Genomic DNA, 27,234 nt, shown 5'->3' on the forward strand with positions numbered 1-27,234 from the left:
GATGTCCTACCTATGGTTTAGGCCTGATCTTAGGCCTAAACCATCAGTCAGACATCCCCCAAGGGGCCCCAGATTGGAGAGGATGCAGGCTGGGCTAAGGGACACCATCACCCCAAAACACACAAATTTTGTGCACCAGGTCTCTAGTATTTTATAAGAGAAAAAACAAATTATACAAAAAATGGATAAACCATTTTTGGCTCCTAGGATATGATTTGGCGGCTTCTTCTTCTTCTTCTTCTTCTTCTTCTTCTTCTTCTTCTTCTTTTTTTAATATATTTTATTGATTTTTTACAGAGAGGAAGGGAAGAGAGATAGAGCTAGAAACGTCGATGAGAGAGAAACATCGACCAGCTGCCTCCTGCACACCCCCCACCGGGGATGTGCCCGCAACCAAAGTACATGCCCTTGACCGGAATCGAACCCGGGACCTCTCAGTCCACAGACCAACGCTCTACCACTGAGCCAAACCGGTTTTGGCTTCTTCTTCTTCTTTGAAGGTAATTATTGTTTGTTTTATATATCTTCTCACATCCTTATCCAGGGAGTGAGAAGATATATTTTCCATTGATTTTAGAGAGAATGGAAGGGAGGAGGGAAATGGGAGAAAGAGAGAGAGAGAAAGAGAGAGAGAGAGAGAGAAACATCAATGTGAAAGAGATACATTGATTGGTTGCCTCCACATGGGACCACACTAGGGCAAAAATGGGATCTGCAACCCAGGTATATGCTCTTCACCAAGAATTGAACCCACAACTATCTGGTGTGTAGGACAATACTGTAACCACAGATAAAGGGCTGACTCAGCTTCTTGATAGGTAATCCTATCTAATAAATAGGGAATATGCTAATTGACCCTCATGCCATTGCAAAAGATGGCAGCACCCACAGCCAATAGGATGGAATATGCTAATTGATTGCTTCATCTTCAAAGATGGCAGTGCCCACAGCCAATAAGGTGGGAATATACTAATTTACTGTCATGTCCTCAAAGATGAAGGTGACCACAGCCACAAGATGGTGGCACCCAGTCCCCTCAGCCCTGCCAGGGTGACAGGCGCATAGCAAGGCTGAGCCTGCCCCCAGGCAGGCATCCCTACCTCCAGTTTCCCAGTCCGCTCAGCCCCCCAGCCACCCAGGGCCAACCCAAGTCACTGGCAAGCCTCAGATGGCAGCTTCCAAGCCACCTAGGGTCACGCAAGGCTCAGGTAACCAGGGCTGGCAGCAGCAGTGGTGTGATGGGGGCATCACCTTCCCCTGATCACCTGGTCGCCTCCTGCACCTGAGGGCTCCCGGATTGTGAGAGGGGGCAGGCCAGGATTAGGGACCCCTCCACCCCTCCAGTGCATAAATTTTCATGCACTGTGCCTCTAGTTATAATAATAATGATAGCAAACATTGACATTGCTCCTTATGTGTTAGAGATTGTTTACTTATAAATCAATCTCCACACACAAAAAAATTATCCAGATTTTATAAAAAAAAAAAAAGGAAACTAAGCTACAAAGTTAATAGATTTTCCCAATTAGCAAAGCTAGAATTTGAGCCTATGTTCTTGACCATTTGAAATGAAATTTAATGAATGGACAGCGGGGGGGGGGGGGGGGGGGGAGGAAGGAGGGGGGGGAAGAGGCGCCAAAAAGGTGAAGGGGATTAAGAAATACAAATTTCCAGTTATAAAATAAATAACTCACAGGAATGTGTGTAGCAAGCATGGGAGATCAAGGTTGAAGTCAGGATATAGACTTTGAAATCATGGGCTGGGCAACCTCCATGGTTGATGGGAGCTCTTTGAGACACTGAACTAGAGGAAGGGGCTATCAGAGTTGAACCTTGTGACAGTGACCATGTGAAGGCTGGGCTGGAGGAGTGAGAAGGGAGCTGGCCCCTCTCCTCTATGCCATGGCATTTTGTATATCATAGAATGTGCATGTGTGTCTTGCCCACTAGAGAGTGAGCCCTGGAGGGGACCTGGTTGTATCATACATTTCTGGCTGCATGTGCCAATAGATAAAACAGTAAACCACAAAACACAGTACAGCTAGAGGGCAGGAGGCAGCTGGTATGGATGCTGGGAAGCTGCTGCTGATGATGGAAAAAATAACATCATTTTGGAGTCCCTTTAAAGTGCCCTTACCCACATATGCTGAAGTCTTTAGCATAGTAAAATGTACCTGAATATTTGTCATGTAGGTCCATATTCAAATCTTGGCTCTGTCAATGGCCTCTGTGGGCCTCTGTGGGATCTCAGGAAATTTCTCAACACCCTAAGACCTGTTTTCTTAATCTTTAAAATATAAATAAAATTATTTTATTGGACAATGGAACTTATAAGGTAATAGTTATCAGGTTCAAATGAAGTATCTGGCATATCCATACAACTCAAAACTTTTTTTTTTTGCATTCTTATTTAATTTCATCACCAACTTAACTTTAGGTCCATGTTATTACTTCTCTCCAATTTAGAAATGAGGAAACTGAATCTCAGGGTAAAATGTGGATTTATTCAAAGCCATAACACACTGGGCCTCGGATCTTCTAGTCTGTAATGTAGGTATTTGGATTAGAATAATTTCTAAAGGCTTTTCAGTCTCTGAAAGGTTCTAAAAGAGAGTCACCAGCCTCCGGCCAGATTTACAAAACTAAGTTCCCCTTGGCATCAGACCCTTTGAAACTCCCAGTGCTTATCTAATGCAGGATCTCAATTTCAGATTCATTAGCTGGATTTGAACTGACAAGTGTAAAATTTCCAACTATGTGCATATATCATAATGGGGGCGGGGAGAGAAGAGAGACATATATAATACTATTTGTAATACTTAAAACAATAAAATCATTTTTTTTTTAAGGAAATGAAGCTTAAGGGAAAGAGAGGGAGAAATGTGACCACAACAGGTGACATAGATGGGTTTCAAGGAAGGAGCTAACAGATCCTTGAAGAAGCACCAAACCACAGATTAGTAAACCTGTCAGCAGCCACACAATCTGGCACCTGCCTCCCCCAGGTGGATAGAAACCTGTCCTCGCCCAGCAACAGCCCTCAGAGTCCTTAGTGATCTGGGCAGCAGCAGCCGCAGACCGTGAGCCAGGCCCTGTAATTGGCCAGACTCCTGGGCTCCAATCCCCAGTCCCGCCCCGCCCTGCTTCCCCACCTCCACAAGGTTACAGGGAGTGTGCCAACCCAGCACCCCTGAGCTGCCTGTATGGGGAAAGACAGCTTAAAAGGTAAGGATGTCCCCTCTGTTCTCTCCTGGTAAAGGGCTTAGGACTCGCAGATGCTGGGAAGAGAGGAGGCCCCACAATCATAAATGTTGGTCCTTAAAAGATTGCAGTTCCCGCTGGAGGGGGCTCCCCCTACAGAGTGGTCCTAATGCTGACCACACACCAAGGGAAGCTGGGGCCTTGGGAAGAACACTGGAAATAGATAGGTTCTCATTCTCTGTGAAACCTTGGTCAAATAACACACCCTCTCTGGGCCTCAGATCTTCTAGTCTGTAATGTAGGTATTTGGATTAGAATAATTTCTAAAGGCTTTTCAGTCTCTGAAAGGTTCTAAAAGAGAGTCGTCAGCCTCCAGACAAATTTACAAAACTAAGTTCCCCTTGGCATCAGACCCTTTGAAACTCCCAGTGCTTATCTAATGCAGGATCTCAATTTCAGATTCATTAGCTTATTGCAAAGGCAGAATAGCCATAGAAACAAACAAATAAAGAAAAGCACCCTCTTTCCTATGATTGGTGCTACTTCAGGTAAGTTATCTCATTGGATTCACCCAGAGTTCCTAGAATATAACTGGAATTATCCAAGTTTATAAAAGGGGAAACATCATCATAGCTGGTTATGAGATCATATGTCCCACTAAGGTCCTGGTTACCACTCTAACCTCACAAGAATGCTATCTGGTGGTATCAGGAAGGAAGGTAGAGTCACCAAATGGCTCAGCAGACCAATTGTGCAGACCTTTTAGGTGGCAGTCCCAACTCTGTTAATGACTATCTATGTGATATTGAGTTAGTTACAATAACTATATTATGCCTGTTCCCTTAACTGCAAAACGACAATGAAAATAGTAATTAAGAGTATTTTACACCTGTCTTCCTTGGGAGTGTTAAGTGAGACAATATATTTAAAGCACTTAATCCACCATTTTCATTGTTATTATTGGCAAGGATGTTGTAGTTGCCGACTGGAAAGTCAAGAGGAGAGACTTACTTATTTTCCACCCCCAGGGGTTTGAGGGGTTTTGAGAAGAATCATGTCTTCTGTGTGGAAGACCCCCCGTGCATCAGATGCAATGCCTGAGACTGTGGTGAAAATCATCGGAAGTAAACACTTTCGGTACCTTGTGGAGAAGCCGACGATGTAAGTTTATTGTTTGAAAAATATCTGTTTTGCCTAGATCATAATAAAATTTAGGTGTGTTTTTAATCTAGAAATTTACATTTTAACAATGCCATTCATGGAAAATGAAGCCATTAAGCAGTAACAGTAGAAGTAAAATAGCATTGAAAACTTCTATGAGCACTGTTTTCCTGATATTTTTCATCTTTATAATTCCCCATATTCCTTAATTACTTGGGCTGATTTTCCAAATAGATGGGAAATAGAAGCAGTGAGACATTTATAAATATTAATGGAGTATTGCTGCTTCTCTTCATCAAGTTTATAATCTACCACATGTAGTAATTTGGGGTGGGGGGGTGGTAAGAGAGAAAGTCATTAGTCAATTTGCTATGAATTAAAGGAGTAGAATTAAAAATAAATTATAAATTGTAAAATTTTCGCTTCTTCTTCTTATCTGATACTCCAAGCAGGGGCTTCTCAGAGCATAACTAAGAGGTCTTTCTTTCCTTCCAAGGTCACCACAGCCATGTTTAAGGGAGCACACTCCTATATCTCTAAAATTAACTACACGTGTGGCACAGAACAGTGTGACCAGCTCTTCCTTCCAGAGTTGTGGTCAGAAGAAGGTATTAGACCTGCCTTTCATCTTATAGTCATTTCATAAACAGTATCTAGTCAATCCTTGCCTTTCCTTCCTAAGATGATTTCCACAGTCCTTTTCTCTATTTCAGAACCCAACAGACCAAACAAACAAACAGAAAAAATATCTGGTGCAGAAAGCAATGGCTACAAAATCTGGCTATCATCAGAAGAGTGTCCCTTAAAATAAATATTTGGGGTCCAATCCAAGATTTAAATAATCAGAGTCTCTGAAGATGGACTCCTGTTATGGGGTGTAGGTTTTAGAAGCAAGTCTCAGATCCTCTGCTATAGAGTATAGGCTTCAGTAGCGACCATCAGGACCACTGTTATGTGGTATCCTCCTATCTAATAAGAGAGTAATATGCAAATTGACCATCACTCCAACACACAAGATGGCTGCCCCCATGTGGTCAAAGATGGCCACACCCATGTTGACACAAGATGGCCACCACAAGATGGCTGACAGTGGAGGGCAGTTGGAGGGACCAGGCCAGCAAGAGTGAGCAGTTGGGTCAACCCGGCTGGCAGGGGAAGGCAGTCAGGGGAGACCAGACTGGCAAGGGAGGGTGGTTACCAGGCCAGCAGGGGCGGGCAGTTAGGGTCAATTAGGCTGGCAGGGGAGTGGTTAGCCTAACCGTTAGGGGGTGTCAAGATGGCAGGCAGAAGCAATTGGACATCCCTCGAGCAGTCCCAGATTGGAGAGAGTACAGGCTAGGCTGAGGGACACACACTCCCTGCCCCATGCATGAATTTTGTGCACCGGGCCTTAGTAAGCTTTAGAAGGAACCATCAAGACCACTGCTATGGAGTATAGGCTTCAGAAGGGACCATCAGGACCACTGCTATGGAGTATAGGCTTCAGAAGTGCAAACTGGTTTTACCTTGCCTCCATCATATTGTCAGCCCCAAGAGGTTCCAAAGAAAGTGCTATGATCAGTAATGTTTGCCATAGCACTGGAAGAGGGTTTTGCGGCACATTAGTTGGGATCCCTTCAGAGCTTAGAGATGAGAGTGAATCTTGGCTCTTTGCCTTCCTGACCTTTGGACATTGAAAAAGTTAATATCTCAGCTTCAGATTGTGGAGGAAAAACACATCTTTCTAGTAGGGTTGTTGTGAGGAGCCAATGTGAAAAATATGCAAAACATCTTTCCATGACCTAACAGTATATTCAATATGCTTATAAATTGTTCTGCTATTATTATTGAAGCAAATTTTTCCATGGATACAAATCTCTTTCTATGAAATGTTTCCATCCTTTTTGTACTCTATGCCTAGGAGGCACACTAACTTTGTTTGTAGGTGAGGAAACCTGAGACACTATGATTATTGTAAGATCTCCTATCAAATGCCAGTTATTGTAAAGAAAAGTAAATAGGATCAGTTTGCACTCTCTGCTGAGTTCTGCTACCCAGAAAGCAACATTACTGCTCTACTAATTCCTCTCCTCTCTAAGTTGTTAGTTTAGTTTCTTTTATCCCAACCCCTTCTTGTTTTCCAGGAGTCTAATATGTTCCTAAATGGGTGATAGGGGAAGGATACTTATCTTTTTAAATAATTCCCTTTGTCTTATAAGAAGGTGCCTTTTATTTTTCCTGTTTGTTGTTTTATTTTTATTAATCCTCACCTGAGGATATTTTTTCCATTGCTTTTCAGAAAGAGTGGAAGGGAGAGAGGGAGAGAGAGGAGGGGTAGAGAAAGAGAGAGCAAAAGCGAGAACAAAAGAGAGAGAGAGAGAGAGAGAGAGAGAGAGAGAGAGAGAGAGAGAGAAGCCAATGTGAGAGAGACACAGGAACTGGTTGTCTCCCGCACTCGCCTGACCTGGAGTGGAGAATGAACTTGCAACCCAGGCACATGACCCTGACCAGAATCAAACTCAGGACCCTGTGGTGCCTGGGCTAATGATCTAACCACTGAGCTTACTGTCCAGGGCTTTCTTGTTTATTCTTTAAACTCAGAATCCAGGAAATAAAGGAGTACATTAAATCAGCTATATTAATCCTATATAATGAGAGGGGAATATGCTAATTAGCCATTATACCATGAGGCGTAACAACTGACCGAGTAACAACCAGATCACAGATCACGCCTCAGATGTCGGCTGCCCAGGGCCAGCCCAAGGTACAGGCCAGCCTCAGATGTCAGCTGCCCAGCTGCCCAGGGCCAGCCCAAGGTGCAGGCAAGGGAACTACAAGTGGGCGGGTGGTGGAGAACTCAAGGAGGGAGCAGGGCAGCAAGCTATGGGGGGGTAGGAGGGGCTACAGATTGGTGGGGTAGCAGGTGGAGAGCTACAGGAGGGCAGCAGAGAGCTACTAGCACGTTGATTTGTGCACTGGGCTACTAGTTGTAAAATAAAAGACATGGTTCAGTTTTTTCTATGACAACTGTTTTTTATATTAAGGCCGTTATTTTTGTTTTCTATGGGCTTGATATTACTGTTGCTTGATTGACTTAAGACAAGGCTTTGCTAAGGTATTCCAGTTTTGTTCAAAAGTAAATAATTCTCGCCAAAACTGGTTTGGCTCAGTGGATAGAGCGTCGGCCTACGGACTGAAAGGTCCCAGGTTCGATTCCGGTCAAGGGCATGTATGTACCTTGGTTGCGGGCACATCCTCAGTAGGGGGTGTGCAGGAGGCAGCTGATCGATGATTCTCTCTCATTGATGTTTCTAACTCTCTATCCCTCTCTCTTCCTCTCTGTAAAAAAATCAATAACATATTTTAAGAATTTTTCCATTTAAATAAATAAATAAATAAATAAATAAATAAATAAATCTCAAAAGCCTTCTTATTGTTGATGTAAAGTCAGACTCACTGCTATCATTTCATGCATGTCCCACAATCTGTCCTCAAAGCATTTAGTCATACTACTACATCTACACCTTTTAGTAGGGGGTCCAAGAAGGTGTTTTCTTTGGATTTAATCAGTTGAGCCTACTAGTATTAGTAAAAAACCTACATAAGAAGCATAAGTAAAAAAAAAAAAAAGAAAGAAGACTCTAAAAGGAGAATCTGAATTTAAAAGAAAAATCACAAATGATTAATGGATGGAAAAACAGAAGTCTTTCTGTTTAACCACATTTAGTTCAGATTTCCTATAGGATATGTGGAGAAGATTAAATAGTATGTTACATCTGAAAGTTATCTTAAATATATACTAGTTAATCAGTATAATTTGGTAGGGCTGCTATATCATAGTACCACAAACTGAGTGGCTTAGACCAACAGAAATTTATTGTCTCACAGTTCTGGAGGCTAAAATCTGAAATCAAAGCATTGGTAGTTCCATGCTCCCTCTGAAGGTGCCCAATAAGGATCTTTCTTTTCCAGATCTCTCAACATTCTTTAATACACAGTTAGTAAACACATAGGTAATGGAATGCTTGGACACCTTGGCAGGAAAGTGAGCTAAAACGAGAGGAAATCAACAGAGATATATGCAAAGATATATTGTCTTTAGTTAAGGATACGTGTAAATGATTATATATAAAATACTTGGGTTTTACATGATTTGAAATACTAGAAAAACATATATTGATTTCTGCTCCCAGGTCCTGGCATAAAACTCCTAAAATCCTTGCAATTTTCTAAGAGACATCAGTACTAGGAACATTTTTTGTTGTTGTTGTTCTAATATTTGATCTTTAACCCTGTTTCCTTATGCAGAGTTCCTAAATCCCTTGAAATTTTCCTGGGTAATGGAATGTCTTTTGCTTTAATGAGGATACTCTCAATGGGTTCCTAGAGAGCTTCAGGCTGGTCACCAGAAAGACTAGACCATGATTAAAAGCTTGGAACTGTCAGCACTCCCCCATCCAATCCACAGAAGAAGAGATGGGCTGGAGACTGAGTTAATGATTGATCACAACTATGAGATAAAGCCTTAACTTAAAAACAATAACAAAAGAATAAGGTTCAGAGAGCCTCTGGGATGCGGAATGCTATGTGCTGGGAGGATAGTAGGCCTGAAGAGGCAATGGGAGTTCCATGCCCCTCCCCACACACTTTGTGCATCTCTCCCACCTGACTGTTCCTGAGTTATATTCTTCTAAAATAAACCAATGACCTAAAGGGTAAATAGTTTTCTTGAGCTGGTGGAGCCAGTCTGGGGAATTAATCAAACTGGAAGAGGGGGCTAGGGGAACCCTGACTTATAGCCCATCTGTCAGAAATACAGGTAACAACCTGGGCTTGGGATTGACATCTAAAGGAGGCAGAGCAGTCTTACAGGACTGAGCCCTTAACCTCTGGGATTTGCAATAACTCCATGTAGATGGTGTCAAAACTTAATTTAATTGTAGAGCACCTAGCTGGTGTGGGAGAATTGTTCACTGTTGGGAAAATCTTACGTATTTGGTGACCTGTGGTGTGTTATAGCAATAGAAAGTAGAGGATAAAATTGAGTTTCCCCTTTACACCTGTGTTTGAGCTCATCATGAGCGGAATGGATCCAGATAGATAGTGTGGGAGGCTCACCGTATTCAGAATGGGACTTGTCACCTGAGGGGTAGTGTGCTTCATTCTGGATGTCACTTTCTAGGAGGTTCTCTGGCACACTAAAGGAGTGGACACTAAAGGTGTGGCATTATAGATGATCCAGTGTGTGAAATGTGGCTTAAGAGAACATTTATAGAATCTGGGGATTGAGTTGTTAACTAAAAGAGGAGTTGGGTTCATTTCAAGAAACTCCTGTGAGTAGAGATATTTCCAGTGAATAAAATTGGCCTCTATAGTTACTTCCAGTGCCAAGAATCAATGACCCAAAGCACTTTATTCCATAGTTACATTGCTGTTGGTACAGCATTGTTAAGCACAAGGGAAGCTGACTGCAATATTTTATTGGAAAAAGTAGCAAATATTTGTAATAATGTATTTAATATTTATAACCAAGAAATATATAAAGTCCTCATATTTTCCCATGTGACTCTCCTAGAGCCCATATCTTATCATTTTAGCCCCTCAAAACCCTTCATATTAATACATTATTTTTTACTTTCTTGTACTTTTTTAAAATGTTAACATTAACAGCTATAAAAATTAATGCTTATATGGAATACCATAGACATTCTTTCCATAGACAGTAACTGAGCACTTACTGAGTTCCAAGCTTTGAGGATACAGCAATGTACCTAAAGTTCTAGTGATGAGAAACACACAAGAAACATATAGACAATGACCATTCATGTGAGGATAGTGCAATGAACAAACATAAAGGAGGATCATAAAGGTATTTCAAATCTCAAAGGTATTCCCAGAAGGCCTCTCTGCATAAGTGACATTTGAACTGAGACTGCCTGGAGAAAAGAGCTAGAACTATCCAATGAAAATCATCCATGGTTAGCTACCAGTGATCTGGCTAAGCCTGGCCCAACTTTATCCCATTGGGCATGGCTCACTAGATTCCAATGTTCTATAAAATATGGCGTAGCCATACAAACATCAGACAGGTTTTAAGGTAAGACCCATTAGTAGAAATTTTCAAAAGAATATTTTATAGGAAAAAAGGAAGATTTAGTACTAATTAATATGAACTCAATTGCATCACATTACAATGCATGAGACATAAATTGACATAAGTTAAAGGCAAAATAAATTTAATTTATAGCCATAAATGTAAATATTAACATGACTCTCTCAATACTGATATGTAAACTAACATATATCAGTAAGAAAAATATCTAAAAAACAGTTTGGAACTAACTGAAATATAGAACACTACAAGTGAAGCAATAGTTAACAGAACACACGTTATTTTCAAGACTGCAACTTTCTATAGGCTCGAAGTTCTTCAGATGTTAGACATCTGGTGTGCCTAGCAACTACTACAAACAGCATCCAAGTCAAACACCTGGAATGCAAGCAGATATTTTTTTCACACAGCTGCCTCATCTTTCTCTATAAAAAGTGGTACAATGTCTCTTTCTGGGAGCACAGTGCCCAAAGATCAGGGCACTGATGTAGCTGCTGCTCTCCTGCCCGTGAAGTCCAGGTTGTGCCCACCACCATCCTCATGCCTCATAAGTCTACACAGAGAGTAAACATGCAAACATCTGAGAAAAGAGCATTCTGGCCTGAGGAAACTGACGAAAGAAAGCCTCTTGGTGTGTTTGAGGAGGAGCAAGGAAGCCAATGTTGGTGGAGCAGAATGAACAAGGGAAGAGGAGTAGGAAATGAAATCAGGTAGCAGGTCATGTGGGCCATCATAGGAACGCTGCGTTTGTTCTATGGAGAATGGAATGTTCTTTATAGAATTGAGAGCAGTGGATGACACAAATTATTTTTTAAAAAAATTTTTGTTGTTGATTTCAGAGAGGAAGGGAGAGAGAGAAAAAACATCATTGATGAGAATCATTGATCAGCTGTCTCCTGCATGCCCCCTACTGGGGATTGAGCCCACAACCCTGGCATATGCTCTTGACCAGAATCAAATCTGGGACCCTTCAGTTCACAGGCTGACACTCTATCCACAGAGCCAAACTTGCTAGGGAGGGATGATTTCTTTAGAGCAACTTTACATTTACAACTAAATTTAAGGGTAAGCTATAGAGATACCACATATATGACTCTCCTAACATATGCATAACCTCCCCCATTAACAACATCTCCCACCAGAATGGTACATTTGTTAAAATTGATGAAACTAGACTTATATAACTTAATCACCTAAAATCTATAAGTTACCTTACGTTATGCTTTGCTCTTTTGTTGTCCATTCTATGGGTTTGGACAAATGTATAATGACAGGTGTCCATCATTATGTGTCATGCAGAATAGTCTCACTGTCCTAAAAATTCTATCTATTCATCCCTCTTTTTAAACCCATGATCTCTTTTCATACCCTTGATTTATTTCATACTCATTCAAGAAAATAACATACAAAAATTATTGTTCCCCATTCCATAGACCACGTGTATGTATCCAGAAGGTGGCAGGGAGCGAGAAAAGCTGTTGGTGCTGCCTCCTTTCATAATATGGACAGAAGACCTGGCTCAGAAACTGTACCTTAAAGCACTGAGATAATTGGTGAAGAGGACCAACAGTTGCACAATTATTTTGCTTAGAATTGCAAAATAGGGGAGAGTGCAAGTGCAAAGGACATTAAATTTCAAGCCGGTAAAGGCTGGCTGAAAGATTTAAAAGCAGCACAGTCTGCAAAGCTCCTGGGTATCATCCACCTGTGTACATTGTGGTGATGCTCTGTTGTTGTTTTCTATAAAATGAAGGATTCTGAGGATTTTAAATCTTAACTACTCTGCTTTGTTTTTTTAAAGTGGGTGATTCCTAGAACTGGTAATTATTGTTATTAGACAGATTAGATTAAATCTCTATTTTTTTTAATCTAGTTAAATAGATTTTCCTCAGTTCCTGTGTACTATAGAACTTTGATCTTTTGGATGCTAGTTTTATCTATCAGTAAGAAAGTTTGGGGGATCCAAAGGAAAGAGCATCTTCTCTGTACCTGGGTGAGGTGAAGGTTTGGATAAAGGAGACAGCACTTTAACTGATAATTAACCTAAAATTGCCATGTCAAGGGCTGCCTGAGCACCAGGCTCAATGCTAAATATTTTATACATCTTACCTTGATAAATATTATTTTTCTTATAACACAGATGAAAGACTGAAAATCAGAAATGATAACTAATTTGCCAGAAGTCACACAAAATCAGTCACACAGAATCAGGCTAGGATCCAAAATCAGTACTACACTGCCTGAAATTATGGGTAAACTGTGCACAATTATGGGGAAAAAACACTTCCTTTTTCATTCTCTATGCTTTTATTTCTCAAACTTTAGTGCACATCACATCATCATGGGATGTTTTCCAAGAAGAAAGATTTTCTTGTCTTATTTAATTCCAATTTAATAATATCAGAGTGGTCCACATATCTGTTTTATCATCCAGCATACTGCATGATTATGGCCCATCTCAGGTACCTGACGTTCAATGGTCATGAATCACTGTCATTTCCTTCAAGAACAAGCCCTTCACCCCATTTGGAATGTTTTTCCACATCTTATTTTCTCCTTCAACTGCTATTTTATAGCTTAATTCCATTTTCATCCCATTTAAGTAGATTGGGTTGGAAACTCCTCTATGGTCCCATATCTCTTTTTATATACTTCATTTTTTAAGTTATCACCTACTTTTATAAATTTTAAGACAACATAGTCTGAAGACAATGAGTGGATTAGATGCCCACTACTACCTCGACTGAGTAGGTAGTAATGAGTAGCTCAAAGACCGGTCAGATAGAAGAAATGTCCATAGTGTAAACATGGCTAATGGTGTAAGTGAAGAAAGAAGATTGCAGAAGAAAAGGGCTGTTGGGATATCATTGAAAGTAGATCATACCAAAGGACAACTGCTGATTGATTTGGTTACTAAGTCATCATATTACAATATGACCTTAATTTGAGAAATTATTTTTATTCTGTGAAATACTGTAGTGCAAATGCCATTTAAAATACATTTTGGTTATTTTCATTGATGTAAGAATTTGACTCAATATTATAAAGAAAGAAATGGATATTTGGGGAATAACTTTGAAAATGCATTGAATTCCTTGTCCCCGGGAAGGTTAAAAATCAAAGCTGAATGACAGCCACTTCAGCATTCTGTAGAGGGACTTTAGGACTAGGTGGGAAGATGAACTAGATGTCTTTATATATGGTATTTAACTGATATTTTTAAAGAGAAGCAAAATCTAGTTGCTTAAAACAGAAGTTGTAAACTATAGGTGTAGACTTGACAGTAATGTAGAGGAAGGAGCATTTGGTCTGGAGTCTGAGCCTGAGTCCTGGACCTGTGCTGACGAGCAAGGTGACCTTGGGCAGTTAATCTCTCTGAGCATCTGTCTTCTCATCTGTACAATGGTGATAATAATACCTACTTTTCAGGATTATTAGTACAGCATGAAAAGCATTATGCAAATTCATATGTGATAGCTGACACAGAAGCTTTTTGAAATGTTAGCTTGTATAATTATACAATAAGGAAGAAATAAATGATTCGGGCATAGGGTTGGCAGTTAAAGTCTTTTAAAATTCTTGCTGCCGAATAAATTTCTATGATAATAATACACACTATGGCTTAGGGAATTACAAAAGAAGAAGCAGCAGAAGAAAACCCCCCTCACAATAACATGTGCTACATTAGCAGAGGCTTCATATTACAGCTTCCCCATGGAGTTCGGTGAGATTTTCAGTTGCACTCCCTCCCAAGTCTCATTTTATTTTTTATTTTGTTGTTGTCTTTTTTAAAAGGGAAAAGTCTGCTTGTGTTGATTATCTGTTATTACTTCCAAATAAGAACATGCTTTCATTTGCTGAAATTAGATCCCCAGTCACTGCCTTGGCATACTCTGGGCCGCCTTCTCCAGAGGGTTTGGGCCTGTTAGATAGCACACAGTTGGAAATCAGTGGCATTGAGTGCCTTCCAAGACTGGCAGACCTTTAAGATGGCATCTGGTGACCTTTTTGCTGAGTCCCTCAAGTTCTACATTTGAGATTTGATGTTCTTCAGGAAAAGGATGCTTCTAGCCACCTTTGCAATGTTCCTTTCTAACTCTGAGCGGTAGCAGAGGGTGGCACCAAAAGGCTGGTTTGCAGGAAGAGCCCAGTGTGAGAGAGGGAACAATTAGATAGTTTTCTCCACATTTATTTATCATTCAGTAATATAATAATCTCCCCTAATTACTGTAGTTCCCAGAGGACACAAAACTCTTCACTGTGTCCCAGCGAGCAGCAGCTGAAGTCAGAAGTACATGTGAAGAAGCAAGCTGTGTCTTGCTTCCAAGAGAGTACTGATGGCATTTTTTTTTTATTCTATTGAAATGGCAGATTTTTAGTTTAAGTACCACAGGTAGATAGCACACAAACTTAGAAGAAAGAACTGTGAGTTTGTGGACAGCATAATAATCGATGCGTGTTGACTAGATATTTGTGCTAACAATAGACACTCACCATTTCTCAGCTGGGAAGTCGTTTTCATAATAATTTTAAACTGCTATATATTTGTATTTTTAAAAACAAACAAACAGATTAACAGGTTATTTTTGGTTTTTATATCTACTGTGGTTGTTTAAACAGACAGGCAGATATATTTCACATTTCTCAGGCTAGTCTGTCCTGAGACTACCCATAAAAACATTTTGAAGGTGATTAAAGCAAAGATAATTGATCCCTTTATTTCATCTGGAAAAAATAACTCTCTACCACTGTGCCCAGTCTCGCCTGTAAATCCTGCACTACCTGCTTTCATTGCCTCCTCCTCTACTTTCTGCCCCTCATATAATCCCAAACTTCCATGCAGTCTCTCCTGACTTTTCTATGGGCAGTAGGAATTTAGGTGCCACCAGGTAGACTGAGGTTTACATTCTGGCTTCACTACTGAAAAGCCATGTAGAATTGAACAAACCAAAAAAACTTTCTGACACTTAATACCTTCATCCTAAAATAAGACATATATGAGCACCTATCCGTAGGGTTGATCTGAAGACTAAATAAATTAGTGTATGTAAGTGGCTAGTGTGACTGTCATGGGTTAAATGCTCTGTAACATTATTTTTGCAACCATTGCAAACCATAGCTATTATTCATTAAGTTTTTTTTGTGGTAAAATTAGGGTACAAGATTACATACATTTCAATTGTACAAGATTATAATTTGATATCTGTATACACTACAGTGTTCACCACTGTATTTCTAGTTACCATCCATCACCATATAATTGGTCCCCTCATTTCCTTTCCCTTTCAGCCTCCCCTAAAGTCCCTTTCCCTCCCATAACCACCAGTTAATTCTTTGTATATATGAGTTTGTTTTTGTCTTGCGTGTTTTTCTTAGATCCCACAAATAAGTGAAACTATGTGGTATGTGTCTAATTTTTTTCAGTTATTCCTCTTATGAATTTCAAATATCACTAATTCTTTAAAACATTCACTTGACATTCATCTATAAGTTAATGAGATATGTTTCATGTTATTTATATGAAATTTATGTCCATTTCTTTAAATACTTATATCTATATGCATAGACATAGATGTGCACATCATAAGTATACTCACTGAATTCTCACAAACATGATACACCCATGCAACAACCATCCAGATCAAAAAACAAAATAGTACCAATATCCTAGAAGCCCCCCTGAAATTCCCTTCTGGGCTCTACATCTCTCCAAAAGGTAACCTCTAGCTAGGAACTATCTATATAACATATAGAATCAAGTTATACCAACTGTTAATTTGATTATTTTGTTATTTTTAGACAACCAAGTGAAATTAAGTTCCTTAAGGTCAGGGACCTTATACTACATATCTTCTCTCATTACATCTTTCTTCTATATTCCCATCTTGTTCTGTTGTTATATGACTGTACCTGTCTGTCAAGGCCCCAGCCCTGAATGTGCCCCACTGTGTTCTTTGCATCTCCACAAGGACTACTGGGGCAATCCTGGAGGAGAGCATTCACCCTCTCAGGCTGATGCCACAAAGTCATGATCTGCAGCCTTCATGGCCACTAACTTTTGCCCCGCCAACTTATCTGCTGTCTTCCACTCTTCATAGCAGCTATTTCAAGCCATCTACCCTTAATCAGACTTCCTATCCTAGCACTTCCCCCTTGAGAGCCAACAGGTAGCCACACCATGTATATCAAAAGAAAATTCAAGCTGTCAGCAATTTTATCAATATCCTGGCACTAAATGTACAATAAATTTCCCTGCACCCTCACCTAGATCCCTATTACCCAACTTTGAGATTTCATTTTCACCTCTGTTCTCTCAGTGACACCCCATTTCACTTTGTCAGGGATCATCTTATTTTATCAATGATATGCTCTCCTTTTCTCTAATTCAGTTGGCTCTTTTCACAGCCCACTTCAGTCTAGTATCCACCCCCATTATCTCACTGAAGTTCTTTTGCCAAGATTCCTGGTATAATATCAATGGACACCTTTCAGTGCTTACCTTTCTCAGGAGTACCTAACACTGTTCACTATGCCCTCTCTCTGGAAACATCTTCTTCACTTTGCTGCTAAGAACTCACACTTTTGGTCCACCTCTACCTTACTGAAAATTTATTCTAAATTGCTGTTTAGGGCTCCTCTTCCCTCTATAAATGTAAGAGTTTCTCAGAGTTCTTTCCTAGGCCTTCTTTCCTTCCCATGCTGCCACAACCAAGAAGATTACTATAAAAAAAACAAACAAAAAAAAAAAAACATCTAAATCATTGCCTATGGATTGGTTTTACTAAATAAACAAATACTGGGGTGACTGTTTTGTGATCAGAGAGTATAACATGCTTTAAAATAGATCCTTTCTACTATGTTAATAATAACATCTTGAATTTATAGAATCCCTTCTAGACATACCTATTTTTAAATTTATTTTCCCAATTATAAAATAATATTTTCTCATGTAGAAAATTAAGAATATTTTTATGAGATATAATGTAATATAATATTTTTATAATGTAGTAGAGTGTAATGGAATCTTCTGAGTTTTACTACCCAGAGATACTTACTGTTTACTTTGGCCTTTATCCTTCTAGATATACTATGTTCTCACACATAAACACATATATTACAGACATACTTTGTACATAGTTGAGATAATTATATTTTCTACTTATTTGTAAACTGGACTTTTTTGTGTCATTGAAATTATTCCTAATTATTTTAATAGCTCTATACATTTTATCATATAGACATAAAATTAAATATTCAACATATCCACTTATAACTAAATATTTAGAGTTTTTAATTTTTCTACTCTACTTTTTTTTTCATAATTCACAATTATAAAATTTTTATTTAATAAGCTAAAGAGTTTCAATTTTCTGGCTCTTTAATACATTTTGTCAGATTACCCACTCAATTACTTAGATCTTTTGGTGTTGCCATTCACTTTTTTTTTTAAGTTTTCTATATTTAAAATGGTACCTTGCAATTGTTTTGACTTGTAAGTCTTTAATAATGAAACAAGGTTGAATACTTTTAAATTTTTGTTTATTATTTGCATTTTCATGAATCATTCCTATTGGGTTTTTATTTTGCTTTGCTTTTCTCTATTCAGGGGTGGAGAACATTTTTCTGCCAAGGGCAAGTTGGATATTTATAACATCATTTGAAGACCATACGAAATTATTAACTTAAATATTAGCCTGTTATATTTGGTCAAACATTTAATTAACTCACCCCTAATGTCCTGGCAAGGCCAGACCAAACATCTTTGTGGGCCTTATACAGCCCTCGGGCCAGAAGTTCCCCATCCCTGCCTAAGTAACATTAAATTTAAATGGAGGACTAATGAAAAGAAAAGAAGCTTCAAGATGAGAGTTGAGGGAAGACACGGAGCAGACCTGGAGCTGATGAACTGCCTAGACTTCCTTCTTTATCTAGTTACAAACAGCAAAAATACCTTTCAGGCTTGTAAGCAAGATATGTGATTATCTATAGGGTTCATTTTGACACTGTCATTACTTACAATAAGATCTTTGGAGCACATGGACAGATGATCTTTATGAGTATGAGGAAGAGGGGAGGGGAAACAAAGCCTAAGGAAATAGTTACATGGCCTCTCCATGGTAAATGATCCCTAGACAAATAACCAACATTTACTTCCATGTTCCCCAAAGCTGGGTCACTACTGTTCACACCAACAAACACCTTCTGTTTTCTCATGCCAGCCTAGCACATGCAAATCCACCCTGTGAGTAACAAAGTGCAAAACCTTTCTTCACAGCGAGGAGAAGGAGAACTTGAAGGCAAACACTCAAAGAGTGTTCCAGAAATCTGTGACTGATAATGCAAGGCAGATGAACAGAGACCCCCCAGCTCCTAGTAATCTCACTGATCATCAAGTCAGTTATGGCCCAGAAGAAATGCAAGAGAACAAGCCCCCCAAGGACAATCAGAAACTCCTAATGGGAGCACTCGGTCGCAGACTTCTGGATGGCAAAGTGAGTGACAAATACCTGAGCTGTTCATGGTAATGGGCTAGGAAAATTCAGTTAGAATAGAGGAATATATTCATACAAATGGTAATTGATGTATTTTGCATAAGATAGACTTAGAATGAATTTTTTAAATCTGAAAATGAATTTTAGATTATTGCATCTCTGTTGACCACAAATTGAGTTGGTCAACCTACTCTGGCTATAACTCATTCAATGATGGACATCCTTGAATAATAAAAGGGTAATATGCAAATTGACCCTATTGGAACCACTAGGAAAGACTGGTTGCCATGGCATGCACTCACCACCAGGGGGCAGACTCTCAATACAGGAGCTACCCCCTGGTGGTCAGTGAGCTTCCACATGGGCAGCTCTGCTTAGCCAGAAGCCGGCTCATGGCTGGCCAGAACAGCAGTGGTGGTGGGAGCCTCTCCTGCCTCTGTGGCAGTGCTAAGAATGTCCGACTAACGGTTCTGAAGGGATGTGGGCCTAAGCCATTAGTCAGACATCCCCCAAGGGCTCTGGGCTGTCAGAGGGATGCCTGGCTGCTATCTTAGGCCCAATCCCCAGGGAGCAGGCCTAAGCTGGCAGGTGGACATCCCTCAAGGTGTCCCAGACTGTAAGAGGATGCAGGCTGGGCTAAGGGACACTCCTCCCACCCCCCAAGTACATGAATTTTCATGCAACAGGCCTTTAGTATAATGATAATTATCACTATATATGTAAATCTGGGGTAGGTTGGAGGTAGGGTGGTCTGTCTTCTTTACATTCCAGGGAAAGATCACTTACTTTCAAAATCCAGTGCAACCATATCTAGACATAAAAAAATTATCAGCTCAAAATTATCTGGATAGAAATCTATATCACTGCACTCTTGTTCAGAATCAGCCAAATCATCTACAACAAACTAACATGATAATGAGGAATCTAAATGATTAGTATTTTGTAATTAAAAAATAAGAATAGCAGCAATTGCAAACTGGATCCAAATCAAGATAAAACTAACAATTCATTGATAACAAAAGTGCCATTTCCAAAAATTGTTGAAACAGCAATTAAACAGATACGTAGAGTAGGAGTTTTGCAGTACTGCCAAGCATTAAGTGATAGCCAGATATTTTAGTAGAATACTGAAAGTCTGCAGTACACTCTAATATAACTATTTTTAGTTTCTAATTTTAATAGCTCCTACTAAATCTCTCAGATACAAGCAATTTTCAGTTATATGAGAAAATAAAAGCCTATGAATTTGTGACTTTTGTTCATAAGAACTCTGAAAAAAATGCAATTTGGAGTAGTTAACAGCCCAACAATGGACCTCAGATCATACTCTGAAAGATCTACTTGAACAGTGGGGTCCAGAAATAAATTGACTTGCCCAAAATGTCAGTGGCACAGCCTGTGCTGGAACCCTGGCTTCCTGTTCCCCAGCTTATGTGTTCATTTGGCTTTCTCATAATGAGTCCTTGAATTTAGGACTTGGTTGGAGCAGAACATAATACATCTGCAGAGGTAAACTAATCTATTATAAATGTCTAAAGACCTCTGATGTTTCACCTAATTTTGACTCTGGCATTAATATATTTGTTTTTGTTGCTCCCCAAGGATGACTTTGGTAAGAATATTATAGTTATAAAACACTTCATTATTGCCTGGTCACTTTCAGGTAAATTTTATTATTTGCTCCTTGGAATTAACCTGTGAGGTTATTTCTGCCACTATGGTATATAGATGATAAAACTGAGACGCAGAAATATTAACGTTATAAACATCCAGATAAGATGTTTACCCAGATTTTCTTTTACCTTCTTAATATTGATCTTCCTAATTATAAAATATTATATACTCATGTATATAATTTTAGAAAATGCAAGGAGAATACAATTGAGAAGAAGACAAAACTCAATTGAAAAGAAAAAACAGTAATATATAGCTTTCTCTTCTGTCCTCCATGCATAGATATAAAATAAGAAACATGATGCATATACTCTGTTATCCTGCTTGACTCACTGCATAATAAGAATTCTGTCCCAACTTCACAAAATTCACCTTAAGCATCCTCTTTAATGGCTCTATGAGTCACACTCAGGACACTTAAATAACATTTACTCTGTGCCAGGAGCTATTCTAAGCTCTTTACATAGATTAACTTAACTACTCTCAAGCACCCAATGAGGTAGGAACACTTATTACCTTCACGGGTGAAGGAACTGAGAAACAAGAGTTGAAGAGCTTTGTCCAGATTATAAGACTGAGAAGAGGAAGAGCCCAGTTGAAGCCAGGTTCTAGGTCCTTAATCATCAAACTGTATTTATTCCTTTATACTATAAAGTTTATAGGAATATATCATGGCTCATTTAACTAATTCCTTATTTTTGGCATGTAAATAATTTCTAGGTTTTCTCTTACAAATAGAAACTTATTTCTTAATATGCCCGCTGGCACACTGAGCTGCCCATTCCTAGAACAGACTCTGTGTTAGTCATTATAATGGGCAGCATGTTCGCTGGGTAAGCTGTTCATGAGCCTCCATAACCTGACTCTTTGCTAGCACTGGAACGACAGAGGGAGATGACGTGTCTCTCCCCCACACAAAAAACTCAATGAGGTTTCTCGTGGGAGGCTCAGTAGGGCTAACACTCAACCACCAGACACAGCAAGGCCTCGTGGGAGGTGTGGGCCTAATTGGTTCTGTCTGCCAAGTGTGTGGAGCTGGCCTGCCAGATGGCTGCCACAGTTGCTTGGTACAGAGACCCTCATTACCACCTTGAAAAGTGGTAAATGGAATCATGCCTCAGTGAAAAAAACAAACCAATCAGAACTCATTCTAGATCCTCATCCCTCACACATCAATGAAAATAAGCTTTCCTGTGTGGTATCTAACAGACAATCTGGACTGAATTTGCTTCAAAAGAGGATTTACTGATAAAGACTTAAGCTAACATGGGTGAGGATGGGGCAAGTAAGAAACTTTTCTAAAGTAAAGTTTGATGGGTATCATATCATTAATAGGAAGTAAGTAAAGCAGAAAATGTTAAGTAAATCCACTATTTCATGTGTGTGAGAACAGTTAGATATCTTAGAAATCAACCAGTACAAACCTTCATTTCACAAATGAAGAAGGAGAGGCCCAGAGAGCTTCATGTTTAGTTCAAAGTCTCACAAGTGAAGAGCCTGCCCCTTCTAACCACCAACCCTAGGATCTTTTTGTCTCCAAATTCTTCTCCTTATGTGTTTTTGAAAATATATATGTTGTTTGCATTATTTCTCAGAAAAATCAGTTCTGCCTTCTCTCAGAAAATAAAAAAGAATGTGTGACTAGCAACAAACTCAATAGCACAGTTTCAAAAAAAAAAATTAAGAGTGTGCTTTTTATATCTGGCAGCATGAAAATGAAAGTGTTAGTGCTTTCATTTTGATAATTTTCATGGCTGATTGGTGGTGTTTCTTTTAAACCCCTTTTGCGTGTTTTATATTGCTTATTTTGCTCAATAGCACTGTGAGAAAACAACAACAACAACAAAAACAATAGCCCTGTGAGGGAGATAGAGGCACAGAATGTTATTTCCTTTAAGAAATGAATAGACAGATATTAAGGACAGTTTCACTTGGCTATGCATTGGTGGCTCAGATTCAATATGTTCAAAGCAAAATCTCCAGTCCTGCTCTTCATCTTGTGGTCTGTCTCACAAAATGGTCTCCCAGTTCTCCAAGTTGCACAAGCAAGAAACCTGGGCATGCTTTACGATTCTCTCTCCATAACTCTGATATCCAACTAGTCACTGTGCCCTTTAAATTCTACCTCCTTTATGTCTCTCAAAAATTGCCCTCTTCCTTATGTTTCCTCTGACATCATCATAGTCAGACCACTATTGTACCTCAGACTTTAATTATCATCAAATTGGCTTTCCTTTTCCCTCTCTGTATTGGTCAGCTATGATAATACTTCTGTGTAAGAAATTACTGCAACACTCACTCAGTGGTTTATAGTAAGTTATGCTTACATCAGCAGATATAAGCTAACACAGCATTAATTTATTTCACTTGGACATTCCCAGGCTTGGCTCCAGATTGAAAATTTGGTTCAGGTCTGCTCTGCGTTTTTCTTATTGGTCTCAATCAGTGCATAACCCTATAGCAGATGTCATCATACTATTAAAATAAGTTGTTTCTTTATCTCTCTTCTTCAATGAGTCTATAAGTCACCTGAGAATAAGATTTTATCTTGTTCATTGTTATTTCCAAAATTCTCTCTCTATGTAAGAAATGCTAGAGGCTTTCACATCAGAGCCTGGAAGAAGTAAATGTATGTATTTTTTTTCCCACTGGTTCTTAATATTATGTTGGAGGTATTCATCAATATAATTAAACAATATAAAGCAACTAAAAGCATAATTAGAAAAGAATAGGAAAAACTGGTTTTAGATTATAAGATTATACACATAAACTCTCAAATCAACTAGTGAAGAAACAACTAAAACATTAAGAGAATTTGCAAAACAGAGTTATCACATCAATATATACAAATCAATAGACTTCATATATATAGAAAAAAACAAGTTAAAAGATAAAATTCAAGACACCATTTACAATAACAAATAACTAAACAATTAAATTAACTAAATAAATCAAATGCCTAGACATAAGATTAACAAAAAATGTCTAAACTTTTTTGAAAAAAATAAAACATTCTTAAAAGACACAAGAGTAGATTTGAACAATGGATAGGCATGTATCTTATACAGAAAAAGTTAACATCATTAATCTATATCAAAAATCCCAATAACCTGTTTGCAGAAATATCAAAAGTCACCCTAAAATTCAGATAGAACCTCAGGCGTCTCTGAAGATTCTAAACAATCCTGAAAAAGAACAACAAAGCTGGAGAACTTACACTTCATTATTTCAAAACTAACTATAAAAGTACAATAACCAAAACAGTATGGCATTGGCATAAAGATAGATATATAGACCAATGAAACAGAATAGAGAGTCCAAAATTAAAACTTCACATAAATGGCCAAATAATTTTTCACTAGAATACCAAGATGGTTCAAAGAGGAAAAGATGGTCTTTTCAGCAAATGGTACTGGTAAAACTGAACAGCAACATGTAAAAATATGTAGTTAGACTCTTAGCTAACACCATGAACAAAAATCAACTCAAAATGGATCCATGACTTAAATCTAAGATTTTAAACTATAAAACTTTCTGTAGAAAAATAAGGAAAAATCTCTTTTTAAAAAAATATATTTCTATTGTTCTATTGATTTCAGAGAGGAAGGGAGAGAGAAAGAGAAAGAAAGAAAGAAAGAAAGAAAGAAAGAAAGAAAGAAAGAAAGAAAGAAAGAAAGAAAGAAAGAAAGAAAGAAAGAAAGAAAGAAAGAAAGGAAGGAAGGAAGAAAGAAAGAGAGGAAGGAAGAGAGGAAGGAAGAGAGGAAGGAAGAAAGAGAGAAACATCAATGATGAAGGAGAATTATTGATCTGCTGCCTCCTGCATGTCCCACACTGGGGATTGAGCCCATAATCCAGGAATGTGCCCTGACCAGGAATCAAACCATGACCTCCTTGTTAAACCACTAAGCCATGTTGGCTGAGCAAGGCAAAAAATCTTTACATTGGGTCTGTCAAAGATTTCTTAGATATGACTACAAAGGCATAGGAACCAAAACACAAAATTGACAAATTGGAGTTTATAAAAATTTTTAAATGTACATCAAAACACACTACCAACAGTATAAAAAGTCAGACCACAGAATGGAAGGAAATCATATATTCAATAAGAGATTAATATCTAGAATATATGGAGAACTCCTAAAGCTCAACAAGAAAACAGAGTTTTAAAATGAGCAAAGGACTTAAATAGACATTTCTCCAAAGAAGTTAAATAAATGGCCAATTGCTCATAAAAAGATATTGAACATAATTATTCATTAGGAAAATGTAAATTAAAATTACAATGAGATACCATCTTACGCCTATTAAAATAGTTGCCTTCAAAAAGAAAAAGAAAAACTAGAAATAAGGAAAGTTAGTGAAGGTATGAATAAAATCTGTTGGTAGGGATGCAAAATGGTTATAGGTATTGTAGAGAACAGTATGGTGGTTTCTCATATACTAAAAATAGAACTACTATATCATACCACTTCTGTATATAGAGTCAAAAGAATTGAATGAAAGGTTTCAAGGAGGTATTTGTACATCCATGTCCATAGTAGCATTAGTCATAGTAACTAGAATGGGGAAAGAAACCCAACTATTCACCAACAAATGAATGGATAAACAAACTGTATATGTATACCATGGAATAATATTATTGTAAAAGCAATAGAACTTCTAAAATATGCATTTGATGTCTCTGCAAATTGACATGACTTCTACAATATAACTATTTTAAAATAGTTTTATTTATAACCAATCTTTTAAGAAAAGTTGTTTACATTTCCAACTCTTGCAAGTTCCAACACCCCCAAAAAAGTTACTATCAATAACTTTGTGTTAAATTTCTGTGCTTCATTTCTATCAATTCTTTTATGGAAACATCATAAAACCAGCATTGCTCAGGAGTTATTTTGGCCATGGCATCATCCCCATGCAGTATTTTGTGATTCAAATAGGACCAAATTAGAGAAACCTATAGCTAAATATGTCTAAAATACCTAACTAAATATCTTATAGCATCAGAGATTTTATAGGCAGTCTGTCAATTCCTAAAGTCAGAAACATAGTGATATATATATATATATATATATATATATATATATATATATTCAATGATTTCAGAGAGGGAGGAAAGGAGAGAGAGAGAGAGAGAGAGAGAGAGAGAGAGAGAGAGAGAGAGAGAGAGAGAGAGAGAAGAAGAAGAAGAAGAAGAAGAAGAAGAAGAAGAAGAAGAAGAAGAAGAAGAAGAAGAAGAAACATCAATTATGAAAGAATCAATCATCAGCTACCTCTTGCACTTCACCTATTGGGGTTCAAGCCACATCCTGGCATGTGCCCTGACCAGGAATTGAACCATGACCTCCTTGTTCATAAGTCAATACTCAATCTCTGAGCCACACTAGCTGGGCAACATGGTGATTCTTGATGAAAATTTCCCCTTTTATTTTCATTGACACTTTGGGGACATTCTTTGCTTTTAAAAAACTATAACCAGGATGATTTACATTAGTAAAGGAACAAATCTGAAACCCCTTGTGCACTTGGTGTGCATAAGGTCATCAACATTCTGGCACTATTTCTCTGTTTGTTCTTCCAATTTGGTGCTGTTCTTAATGCTAGGAATCATCAAGACATAGTCTTGGCCCACACAGAGTTTACAGTTTATTGGAGGGAGATATAGAAAATAACAAATAAAAACATAATGTAGCTTTAGAATTTACAAAATATTTTAAATGCATTATAACACATTCTTCATACCACTCCTGGAAGAAAAACATATTTTCCCCTTTCATAGAGGAGGGCATAAAATTTAGTCAGTGATGTCTAGGTCAAAAAACTTTGAGGGCAAAAATTATACCTGCCTTGTTCATCTGACTCTATAGTGGTGAAAATAAAGATTCTCAATAAAGTTTGGTATTTAAATGAGGACAAAAGAAGCTAAAGAACACCTTGACCTCATTAGCATAATGAAGTGTTAATAAGTACTTCTTCGGAACACTGTAATATAGAAGTATATCAAATTCTCAGAGACAGAAAAAAATATATGTGCTTGTAAATGGAAGTATTTTATATTACAAGTAATTTTCAAAGACACCTACTGTTTGAACAATATGTCTAAAATACCTAACTAAATATCTTATAGAATGAAACTACTCTATGTACTGAATGTGGAATCTTTCTCATTCTAGTCTATAAATCAGGGTTCAAATCTTATCTGCACAATTTGCTAGAGAAGAAACTTTGGACAATTCTGATTTCAACTATGCTCTGAAAGCACCCATCTCTCTGTGTGAACAAATAAGATTTTCAATGTTTCTTTTCCTTTTCCCATACTCTTCCTTCTCTTCTCCTCCTCCCTCATGGTTCAGATTGCTCAAATCCATATTTAACTCAGCTTCCAAGCCTGGACTTAAATATCATTGTTTTCAGACTTGGACCATCAGGTCCAGGTTAGGTGGCTCATGGACTGTTTTGATAGTGGCCCTCATGCCATGTTTTGCTTTCTGTGTCTCTCACACTCTGTCAGCTCTTCGAGAAAAGGACCAGGTCTACTTTGTTTACTGTAGAGCCTATCAGAGTGCCTAGCCCAGACTAGGCAAGCCATAAATATTTCTTTAATGAAGGAATAAA

At 38.3% G+C, this 27,234-nt stretch overlaps 1 protein-coding gene across 1 annotated transcript in view; it reads left to right on the forward strand.

The window, feature by feature from the left end:
• Positions 1–4,255: 4,255 nt before the first annotated feature.
• LOC311615772 (uncharacterized protein C1orf87) overlaps positions 4,256–27,234 on the forward strand; it is a gene marked incomplete at its 5' end in the record, with an annotated part of 76,413 nt that continues 53,434 nt past the window's right edge. Inside the window, 2 exons of the mRNA XM_084871213.1 lie at positions 4,256–4,362; positions 18,729–18,945. Of these exons, the coding sequence (XP_084727339.1) occupies positions 4,256–4,362; positions 18,729–18,945 (324 nt within the window). The remainder of the gene's footprint in view (positions 4,363–18,728; positions 18,946–27,234) is intronic.

This window comes from Pipistrellus hanaki, assembly GCF_964339955.1.
Source record: "Pipistrellus hanaki genome assembly, chromosome: 2".
Lineage (NCBI taxonomy): Eukaryota > Metazoa > Chordata > Mammalia > Chiroptera > Vespertilionidae > Pipistrellus > Pipistrellus hanaki.